The sequence below is a fragment of the Thalassophryne amazonica genome, chromosome 8, assembly GCF_902500255.1.
Source record: "Thalassophryne amazonica chromosome 8, fThaAma1.1, whole genome shotgun sequence".
NCBI lineage: Eukaryota > Metazoa > Chordata > Actinopteri > Batrachoidiformes > Batrachoididae > Thalassophryne > Thalassophryne amazonica.
The window spans coordinates 7,039,145-7,051,226 of NC_047110.1; the positions used below are offsets into that span (position 1 = coordinate 7,039,145).

Here is a 12,082-nt window from a genome sequence, read left to right on the forward strand (position 1 = left end):
TTTCCTTTTCTTCCCATTTACTGGAACCTTTTCAAGAAAAACATGGAAAATACACAGTTTGGCCTCTACAGGAATCACACACTTGCTCATAGGGGGTCGTTTTGACTGTTGGGGTTTTTCTGTAATTATTGTAAGGCTTTTGCCTTACAATATAAAGCGCGTTGGGGCAACTGTTTGTTGTGATTTGGCGCTATATAAATAAAATTGATTTGATTTGATTTGATTTTGATTTGAAATTTTAACGATTGGGTCTGTGTATAATAACCAAATCCATTTCAGATATTTCTCTCCAAAGGCAAATCTTCTAAGAGTCTCAAAAATATACCTCGACTCTATCCTGTCGATAGCTTTTTCAGCATCTAGGGAAAGAAGCGTGTGATCAGTGGCATCTTTTTTTTGCGTATAAAACGTTCAATAACCTACGAATTTTGTGATAAGCTTGTCTGCTGAGTACAAATCCATTTGGGTCATTAGCAATCAGCTTTGCAAAGTATTTTAGTGTCACATGACATAAGGGATACAGGGCAATATGAACCCCTTTCTGACAGAGGTTTACCTGGCTTTAGCAGAAGAGAAATTATTGCAGATCTCAAACATTGTGGAAGAATTCCTACTTCATACAATTCCTTAAACATTTCAAGAAGGTAGGGCAGCAATTTTCCTGCAAACTTCTTATATATTTCTAATGGAAGGCCATCTGGCCCGGGCGCCTTGCCATTGTTCATGTGGCTAAGTGCATCTGAAAGCTCTTTAATAGTCAAATTTCTATCAAGGCAAATTTTAACTTCCTCTTCCAATGTCGGGAATTCAAGCTGATTTAAAAACCTATTCTGTTTTTCTTCATCATCAGGACAGGGGGAGGTGATGGTCTAGTGGTTAAGGTGTTGGGCTTGAGACCAGAAGATCCTGGGTTCAAATCCCCGCCTGACTGGAAAATCACTAAGGGCCCTTGGGCAAGGTCCTTAATCCCCTATTGCTCCCGGTGTGTAGTGAGCGCCTTGTATGGCAGCACCCTGACATCGGGGTGAATGTGAGGCATCATTGTAAAGCGCTTTGAGCGTCTGATGCAGATGGAAAATCGCTATATAAATGCAGTCCATTTACCATTTCCATTTTACATTCAGATTTATAAAGGCACTCATAGTATTTTGTAAATGTATCATTAATATCAACTGGATCAATCAGGTTCTCACCATTATGTAATGTAATAGAGTTAATATATCTGTTTGTCTGTATTTTCTTAATTTGCCATGCTAAAAGCTTACCAGCCTTCTCACCCTGATCATAATACAGTATAACTGCTTCAACCATAACAAATTATTAGCTATTTTAGTAGTGGTTAATTCATTATATTTAGATTTCAACAGGAGTAATTCACATTGTTTTTCCTTCCTCACACTGTGATATAGCTCCTGTTCTAGTTCTTCTTTGATTTGTTTTTCAAAGGAATGCAATTGATTGTAATGTAATATGGATTTGTGCTTCGTATAACTAATAATCTCACCCCTTATGTAGGCTTTAAAGGCTTCCCACCTTACTGAAGTGCTTGTCTGGTTTGTATTTATGGAAAAATATTCAGTTATTCTCTCATCCAAAAACCTCACTATGTCAGGAATTTCAAGCCATTTAGCTTTAAAGCGAACATTAAGTATTTGGATGGATAATGACACTAGAGCGTGATCAGATAATAATATGCTATCATACCAACATCTGTTAATTTTTGACAGCAGATTAGTCAAAATTAAAAGATAATCTATTTGAGAGTATGTTTTATATGTATTAGACAGGCATGAATATTGTCTTTTTCCAGGATGAAGATGTCTCCAAATCTCAATCATGTGTAAGTCATTCATTAATTTTTTTAATGGTGTTCCTTGTATGTTGATGTGTATTATCAGTACCAGTTGAGCAGTCAATTATCGGATCCGATGTGCAATTAAAATCTCCCCCCACAATATAATGCCCACCATAGGATGATAAAGTAAGAAAGAGATTTTGATAAAAAGAAGGATCCTCCCCATTAGGGGCATATACAGATACTAAATTAACCTGCGTGGAAACTATAGTGCCACTAAGTATGATAAATCTGCCCATGGAGCTATTTATTCACTCTTTGTTTGAAATGGAATCGATTTATGAATTAATATCATCACTCCCCTAGCATGAGAGGTTAAACTAGCTGAAAAAACCTGTCCTGGCCATCTGGTTTTAATTCTGTTAATGTCTTTTTTCACCAAATGTGTCTCCTGTAGGAACACAATATTAGATTTTAGCTGTTTCACTCTGCCTTGTACTTGTTTTAACTTTATCAGTGTCATGTTCCGGCCCTTTACGGCCAGTTGTTATAGTTCTGGACTGCTTTCTGTTCTCATGTTCTGAGCCTTCAGTGATTTTATTCATGTCTTGTCATGTCTGTCAATGTCTTGCTCATTTTTTCATTGTTTTTCTGTTCATCATCCTTGTATTCATTCACTCTTGATCACTTAGTCATTCCAGTTTTAGTTTTATTGTGTTTTTCACATTTTTTGTATTATGCTTTAGTCACAGGTTTTTGTTACTTTCAGTGTTGCTTATCTGATTTTGTTCCATATGTTATTTATTGCATTTTCTGTTATCTTGTTTTATTTATTGCATTATCTTGTAGTCACTGGGTTTTAGTCTCTGTTTGCATCGAGGTTGTTTTGCCACCTGGTTATCTTTTATTTCTTCCTTCAGTCATGATTTGTTTCCATCTTAGTTTTGTTCTTATTCTGATGATTCACTTTTCAGTTCATATGTTTATGCTTAATTCATTCCCGGTCATAGTTGCTTTGCATTCTGTGCTTGGTCTCTGATTTTGCCCTTCTTATTTGATTGCCCCTGCACCAGCCCTTGTGTCCTCATCTCTCTCACTATGATTCTTTCTGCTCTGTGTTTTCATCCACTTCCGCTCTTGCAGCTGCTCACGTGTCTTTGTCTCTTTCATCACTCCACTCTGTGTTTTCCCGCTTTCACTTTCTTGCACTGTGCACAACCTTTTTCTTCCCCAGTCACACCCCTTCCAGAACTTTCACTGACACCTGCATCTTGTTTCACTGATTACACCACCAGTCATTTAAGCCCTCAGTCTCACAGCTCACCGCCAGATCGTTGTCTTTGTACACTTTCCAGCCATGTTCTTTGCTCTGTTTTTGTCTGCATGTGTTTTGACTCCGCCTCGTTTTTTGACCTTGATTTTGCCTTGCCTCTGATAGACCTTACACCGTGTTTTTTGACCTGTGCCTGTTTATTGTACGACGTCTCAGCCTCTCGCCTTTTGCTACCTTTGCCTCGCTGCTGGACCTCCTGTGTACCGAATCCCTGCCTGTCATTAAACCATCTGAGCATTACCAAGTCTAGTGAGCTTGCATTTGTGTCCATCTGGTTTGCCACGCCTGATAATCAGTTTATTCATACCATTCCAAACCATTCACATTCCATCTTGAAATGATCACATCCGACCTATTGGCCATGGTGTCACATACGAGGTCTGTTAGAAAAGTATCCGACCTTTTTATTTTTTGCAAAAACCATATGGATTTGAATCACGTGTGATTTCATCAGACAAGCTTGAACCTTCGTGCGCATGTGTGAGTTTTTTCACGCCTGTCGGTTGCGTCATTCACCTGTGAGCAGGCTTTGTGTGAGCAGTGGTCCACCCCTCTCGTCTGATTTTTATTGCGAATAAAATGTCTGAACGATTTGGAGCTTTGCTGCATCAAATTTTTCCAGAAACTGTGAGAGACCTCCAGGTGGACACCATTCGGAAAATTCACATGGCTTTCAGGGACGATTTTATGGGGATTACACAGATTAAGGAGTGCTCCAGCCGGTTTAAAGACCGCCCACAGCGTCTGAGAAGTGCGCTGCACTCCGAGCGCTGATCAACAGGCTGAAACCCAGCTGAAACAACCAGATCATTTCCAAAGTGAAGGCACGTAGACATCACCACTTTTTCGGCACATTCCACTGTTACAGAAGTTTTTTTCATGGAAAGAGAAGCGGAGGGATGCACCACGGAGCCGTTCATGGCGCGGACAAAAGCACCTCCGTGTTGGTCTCACAGGATGGATTTCAGATGGCTTTCAGACAGCTTTCAGTGGCTTTTCAGTCGTGTGACTATCCGAGAAATTGTGAATGAGCTGGACATGCCAGAACATGTCCTGTGAGGCTTCATCACGGCATTGCTTTGCGCCATGTGGCTCCGTCCCGACGCGCAAATTTCTCCGCTCCTCTTTCCATGACAAAAACTCCTGTAACAGTGGAATGTGCTGTTCATTTCCATAGTGAAGGCTTTGTTGATCCGGGACGTCATCTGACTTCCACAGAAATTGCAGAAGATGTGGACATCAGCACTTTTTCGGCACATTGAGACAGACGTGCGGAGAAATTCGCGCGTCGGGACAGAGCCGCATGGCACAAAGCAACGCTGTGATGAACACACACAGGACATGTTCTGGCATGTCCAGCTCATTCACAATTTCTCGGATAGTCACACGACTGAAAAGCCACTGAAAGCCGTCCTGTGAGACCAACACGGAGGTGCTTTTGTCCGCACCATGAGCGGCTCCGTGGCGCATCCCTCCACTTCTCTTTCCATGACAAAAACTCCTGTAACAGTGGAATGTGCCGAAAAAGTGGTGATGTCCACGTCTTCTGCCATTTCTGTGGAAATCAGACGATGTCCCGGATCAACAAAGCCTTCACTTTGGAAATGATCTGGTTGTTTCAGCGGGGTTTCAGCCTGTCGATCCGCGCTCGGAGTGCGCCGCGCTCTCAGACACTGTGGGCGGTCTTTAAACCAGCTGGAGCACTCCTTAATCTGTGTAATCCCCATAAAATCGTCCCTGAAAGCCATCTGAATTTTCCAAATGATGTCCACCTGGAGGTCTTTCACAGTTTCTGGAAAAATTTGATGTAGCAAAGCTCCAAATCGTTCAGACATTTTATTTGCAATAAAAATTCGACGAGAGGGCTGGACCACTGCTCACACAAAGCCTGCTCACAGGCGAATGACGCAACCGACAGGTGTGAAAAAAGTCACGCATGCGCACGAAGGTTCAAGCTTGGCTGATGCAGTCACGTGTGATTGCATCAGCCAAGCCAAAAAATAAAAAGGTCGGATACTTTTTTAACAGACCTCGTGTATATATATATATATATATATAGAGAGAGAGAGAGAGAGAGAGAGAGAGAGAGAGAGAGAGAGAGAGAGAGAGAGAGAGAGAGAGAGAGAGAGAGAGAGAGAGAGAGAGAGAGAGAGAGAGAGAAATTTTGGATCAAGAGGGTCTGCTCCATCACCCAGGCTACGGTGTCTTGCTCTGCCCTGGAATGTGGCCTGACCGCATGCTGCTCTGTGTGGTTCTGCCCGATGTTGTGGTCCAATCAATTCCACCATCTGATCAGTTCTCTCTCGGCTCTGCGTCACTCCAAAAAGTCCCTGAAACCAAATGACACTTTATGACAGCAGTCATAAAGGTTTATGACTAGGGTTGCATATCGAGAACCGGTTGTTTTCGGGTATTCTTGTGGCGCACAGCCACAAACGGCTGGAGTGTGAGTGTGTGCACAGCTGTTCCAGCCACAAACAGCTGGAACATGCATAAATAGTTACAGTAGTTGATAAAACGTTCTTGCCGCTATTGTTTCTGTATGACAACGTTGCATTTCGTCCCACACATGGAGGAGTCACGTTCAGCTCTTTGGATCCTAAGTTATTGATCTGTTCAGATATCGCCAATGTTCGTGCAAAATGTCGGATTTTGGAAGTTGGATGACAATCAAATGGAATGCTGACGGTACGGGAACTACGCAAACGACGAGGAACCGTCAAGACAGAAAGCAAAATGGAATATGGATAAATTGAAGTTGTCGGGATTCATTCACATCTTTCAACAGTTTCAAAATTCTGATGAAGCGGCAGCTACAGGAACGAAGCTGGACGACGGTTAAATGATGTCTCTGAAAGTCAACATATAAGTCCAGATTTCTTGTTTCATTTTGGCTTTGGTGTCCTTCATTAGTGCCGTGTGACCGTGGCTTTAAATAGGAATTCAAAATTGTTCTCAGTCAACTTGCAAAAACCAGTCCTGGTGATGTAGTCCGTGATGCCTTGCGCTGACTTTGTGTACTGACTTCTGTCTGCTTTCCTCACTCCAGCGAAAAATCGCGTCAGAAATTTGTCCAGCTTTTCATCCTAACTTCATCCTCTTCATCCTAACAGTTCTTCATGCCTTCAAGCCTCCAGCTTACAGCGTAGTGATTTGTGTTTTTTTGTGTGTGTTAGAAGAATTAGCAGCATAATTTAGCTCCTTCAGATTGTAATCCATCAGCAAAACAAACTGCCATGTTTAACTAAACACTGCCCCTAATAGTGTGCACATGCATGGTGTGCTCGGGCGGTGGTTTCAGCGTGCAATAGTACAAAACGTATGGAACCAAATTTACACACTAAACGCAATGCAAATGGGTTGAATAATTCATGTCACGTGACACACAAAGCACCAATCAAATGACAGGCATCCACGCAGCCGTTATATAATACACATTCATGACAGTGTCATGTCACTGTTATGACGATACCTTCAAGTAAAGTGTTACCAAAGTTTCCTTACACAGTTGTTGATCGGTGTGTTTATGCCGTACAACAACATCTAATTCCAACCTTTATCAGAGAAGAGTTTTGTTATGTGGTCTGACACAGGAACTCCATTGGTATCACACTTTTATATACGTTCCTCATACAGCCGTCATAGTGTGACAGACACTTTTAATTAGCCACTTTAATTAGACAGTGCAGCAGAGTGAGAACCTCACCATCACTTGCTAACACTGCGGTGGGACGAGGTGCAGGCTCAGGGGACCGTGTCAGGATCCATGTGTGCACAGTCATGCCTGATGCAGTCCGAGTTATTTCTGAGTGTGATTAATGACTAAAGCAGAATTTGTGTTTGTGTGCGTGTGTATGTGCTGAAACATCTAAATGAATGAATGAATGAATGAATTGACCTTGAAAGACACTCTAAATCACTGCTGGTGTTTTTGTGTCTACAGGCACTTGATCTTCTGACTCCACCAGTTCCCACCAACGCGGCTGCCAGGGCCAGAGTTCATGTTCGCAGAGGTGCAGCTTTCTGTCAGTTGCAGCTCTACACAGAAGGTACTGCATGCAGCAGCAACAGACATCCACTCAGGCTTTTTCACTGAATACCTTCACCAGCAAACAGAGGAGGGTGCCGGTGATGTCATGTGACGACCCTACATGTGTTTTGTGCACATTAAAACTCAGCAACCAGTTTATGGATGATGAAATGAAACATGGTGGTATAGCCTTTTGTGTAAAAGTTGCTTAGTCTCACCTATGTAGTGTTCGTTACAGTTTTCCTGACATCTGATAGAGTACACTACATTGCTCTGTTTGTAACTAGGGATCCTGTCCTTAGGGTGAACCAATTTCTTCTCAAGGTGTTAACAGGTTTAAAGTAAACTGGGATTTTGTGCTGTCTGAAGATCCTCTGTAGTTTTTCCCCTACTCCTGCTAAATAAGGGAGAGACACTCCTCTTCTTGTCTGCGTCTCCTGTCTATCTGGTGTCTTTGATCTCTGGGACTTCTGCACTTTGTTCAGGGACCATCGTGGGTACCCACATACTGTGAGGGCTTTCTGGACAAGTTCAAGCTTCTCTACTACAGCAAGATTTAATTGATTCTTTAAATTTGTTCGTATGGAAAAAAAATAAAAATAAAACTGAAAGTCCACGTTTTGTTTTACGCTTTTAAAAATATAAAAATATCACAGGCATCACTCATCTTCAACCGCTTACACCAATAAAGAGTCACGAGGGGCTGGAGCCTATCCCAGCAGTCATAGGGCATGAGGCAGGGTGCACCCAGGACAGGACACCAGCCCGTCACGGCCACAAATAGAAACACAAATACAATATAAAAATATATTTAAAAATAAATAAACAGGGTAGCTATTTTTTTTCTTTGTCTCCCCCAGTTTGAATATAACTTTGACTGAGATCTGGATTTTTTTTCTCCATTCAAACCTTTTTTCAGATTTTGTTTTCGTTCAGATCTTTTATGCAGTTTCAGAATTCTGTTCCAGTTTTTACTCAGGGTGAGATAATGCATCAAAGTATGGCATCGTTTCTGGTGTGCTCTGAGTCGCAGAGAGACCGCTCAGCATTTGCAGTGATGGGTATGCAGGAAATAAAATTATGGTGGCCACCGTGACAAGCAGAAGTTGGAAGTAATATGGAGGAAGTGGTGAAGGGGCTGACGGAGCAAGCGGGTGGTGGAGTAGTGATGGACTGGACGCCATAGTTTTCTTTTTTGGTTTTCCAGCATTCCAGTTCTGTACAGTTGGCCAACATGGCACTATATCCTCAAACAAGCAAAAATTGAATTGAAAAACAAACTAAAAAAAATTCCATAATATTCCACATCTGAGTCAGTTACAGTGCATCCAGAAAGTATTCACAGTCTTTGTCATGAAGCTCAGAATTGAGCTCAGGTGCCTCCTGTTTCCACTGATCATCCTTGAGATGTTTCTGCAGCTTAATTGGAGTCCACGTTTTGAGAATATGTTCATTTAGTGTTACATCCTACATAAGTTTGTTTGTTCTTCTGTCGGTGGTCTGGCCCCTCTTGTATTCGCCCGTCTGTTGTGTTGTGTGTCTTCCTTTTGCACTCTTTCACATGTTGAGTTTCTCAGTTTGCTTTTCTGTGTTGATTCTTATTACTTTTAATGCTGCGTTTACACGACGACAAGTCACGATTGCCACGAAGTACACATTCTTGGCCGCTGATCACAAATGTGATTATTCGAGGCAGAGGCGTCAGGTGTCCTCAGGAACTGCTGCAACCTGTTACCACACGTTACAATTACTGGCACGTGTTGCTGGAGAATTATCAGGAACCATTACGCACGGTCAAAAATAATGTTGCGCGTAACAGGGTATCGTTAAGTTCTGTCACGTTGTGAATGAGGTGAATTGTCTCCACACACACCCATATTCATCCAACTGAATTCAGATCCAGATTTTCAGAAGAACTTTGTGACTGCATGCATAGTTGGGCTCTGTGCCATGGAGTGGCGCAGAGAGGAGGAGGACAGCGCCAGATGTGTGGCTTCATGTGGCTCTCATCTCGTGCGTTTTCCCAAACATCAGGCACATGCAGCAGGTGGAACACCTGCAGGAGCGCTGAAGAGCACTGAAATGAGACTTTTAGCCGACTTGGTGTCAGCAATCAAACTGAATGCGATGCAGCAGGGTTTAATTGTGCGCACGCTTCTTCCTCTGCCGGACTGGAGGAGGTGCAGAGATGTCTGGCTGCACGTGAGTCTCCTCTTGCTCCTCTGGTTCCTGTGGCTCAGACTTGTTCTCCTGCTCATCGGTTACAACAGCATGTTGTAAGCAGCAGGAGCTGTAGAACAACACTTGGCTGACTTCACGTCGCTGTGCCTCTTCTGCATACTGCATCAAACTCAACACTGTGGAGCCGAGTTTAATTATGCGCACGTGACAGAAAACTGATTCGTCATGGCGTGCAGTGAAATGTGACGCCATGTTACAAGTCGTGTCAAAACTTGACAGTTTCCGTGTCACTTCGTAATAACGCGTGACAGTTTGGGCTCCAAGAACCATCACAGGAACCAATACGAATGTTGTCACGTTCTATTAAGGATCACTACTCATCAACACGGATCAACACGCTCAGTTGCGACCTCCATGACGTGAGACAAAATGAGGGTGGTGTGTGACATTCGTGGAAGATTTTTTGACAGGCAAAAACATGCTCCACGAATATCACGCACCAACACGCACTATTAAGAAACCTATTCAGATGCGTTAAGTCACGTTAAGAATGTCAAGAATGTATGACATTCGTAACGCATCTTGCTTATGTGTAAACGCACCTTTATGTTCTTTTCACTCCTCATATTTTTGTGTTGTTCAAGGGTGCAATTTAGAACTAGAAATTGGGGGGGGGGGGACAAAGTGCGAAGCCCATAGGCTATAGCCAACAGTTTCTAGATAAGCTCAGATGCATTCTGAGCATCCAGAACAGTAATTTTAGTGAAGTTTAGGGCTAGTGGCCGGCGATCACCTTAGTATTTCTTTGTTTTTCTTGTTGTTTAATGCTGGCAAATTATACAGTATTTTTTGTCTTTCTGATGTCTGATTCTGTTTTTCTCTCTGTTTAAGGTGCAGCTCCATCCAGAGATGGGAGTTGTATTCGTGTTGGCGACCCTCCTGTCCTGTGCGCCAATAGCATTTCTTGTATATTCATCCGTGAATTGTTCTGTGAATTGTTTCTGTAATTTATGTTTGTATCATGGCCCAAGCAGAGGGTCACCCCTTTGAGTCTGGTCTGCTTGAGGTTTCTTCCTCAGAGGGTGTTTTTCCTTACCACTGTTGCTCTGGGGGTTGGCAAGGTTAGACCTTACCTGTGTGAAGCACTTTGAGGCAACTCTGTTGTGATTTGGCCGTATATAAATGAAAATAAATTGAAATTAAAATTTTAATGTTTTGAGAAGACAATAAAGTGGACACCATTTGACTTATACAATTTGAAACTGTGGATATAAGTACTTTATTCTGAGAATAGCCAGTATTGATTTTATTAACATCATGGTGTAAATAAGGTATCAACACATGTGTAGAACTCAAAAAGAATGATAGGATGAGTTTTCATTTAAAAAACAACTGCAATGAATGAATGAATAAGCTTTATTGTCATTGTATAAAGAACACAATGAAATGTCGTTCGGCAACACCCCTGTGCAGCAGCTCCCTCACAGATAAATTACAATATACAATAGATTATCACATATAAAATATATAGTCTATTAAAAACTCAGTATAAATAAGATAATGAATATTAAATACATATTTAAAAAATAATAAAACAGTGGAGGGGCTATCCGGTGCAATAATAAAAACAGTGCAGTGTGATCCCCAGTGCAATACAAGTAGTCAATATTCTTCTAAAAGTCTTTTCACAGCCATTGGGAAAAAGCTGTCCCTCAGTCTGTTTGTGCAGGCTCGGATAACCCGGAGCCTGCCAGACGGGAGGATGGAGAAGAGGGAGTGTCCCGGATGGTAGGGATCAATGTAATGTGGTAAAATGTATTCATAAATATGAAAGAACAGACTCTTAATAATTATTAACTATCGCATACTGCATCTTTTTTCTCAAGATTTGTTTTTGCATAAGTTTGAAAAAACAACAGATCATAAGTTTAGGATAAATTACTTATCATGAATTTAATTTTCGAAGTGGCACTAATCAATTCAATCAATCAATTTTTTTTTTTATATAGCGCCAAATCACAACAAACAGTTGCCCCAAGGCGCTTTATATTGTAAGGCAAGGCCATACAATAATTATGTAAAACCCCAACGGTCAAAACGACCCCCTGTGAGCAAGCACTTGGCTACAGTGGGAAGGAAAAACTCCCTTTTAACAGGAAGAAACCTCCAGCAGAACCAGGCTCAGGGAGGGGCAGTCTTCTGCTGGGACTGGTTGGGGCTGAGGGAGAGAACCAGGAAAAAGACATGCTGTGGAGGGGAGCAGAGATCGATCACTAATGATTAAATGCAGAGTGATGCATACAGAGCAAAAAGAGAAAGAAACAGTGCATCATGGGAACCCCCCAGCAGTCTACGTCTATAGCAGCATAACTAAGGGATGGTTCAGGGTCACCTGATCCAGCCCTAACTATAAGCTTTAGCAAAAAGGAAAGTTTTAAGCCTAATCTTAAAAGTAGAGAGGGTGTCTGTCTCCCTGATCTGAATTGGGAGCTGGTTCCACAGGAGAGGAGCCTGAAAGCTGAAGGCTCTGCCTCCCATTCTACTCTTACAAACCCTAGGAACTACAAGTAAGCCTGCAGTCTGAGAGCGAAGCGCTCTATTGGGGTGATATGGTACTACGAGGTCCCTAAGATAAGATGGGACCTGATTATTCAAAACCTTATAAGTAAGAAGAAGAATTTTAAATTCTATTCTAGAATTAACAGGAAGCCAATGAAGAGAGGCCAATATGGGTGAGATATGC

General features: G+C 42.0%; 1 protein-coding gene across 1 annotated transcript in view; it reads left to right on the plus strand.

Moving 5' to 3' along the window:
* dnaaf4 (dynein axonemal assembly factor 4) overlaps positions 1-12,082 on the plus strand; it is a 115,566-nt gene that overhangs the window by 99,976 nt on the left and 3,508 nt on the right. The window contains exon 8 of the mRNA XM_034175710.1: positions 7,072-7,177. Within this exon, the coding sequence (XP_034031601.1) occupies positions 7,072-7,177 (106 nt within the window). The remainder of the gene's footprint in view (positions 1-7,071; positions 7,178-12,082) is intronic.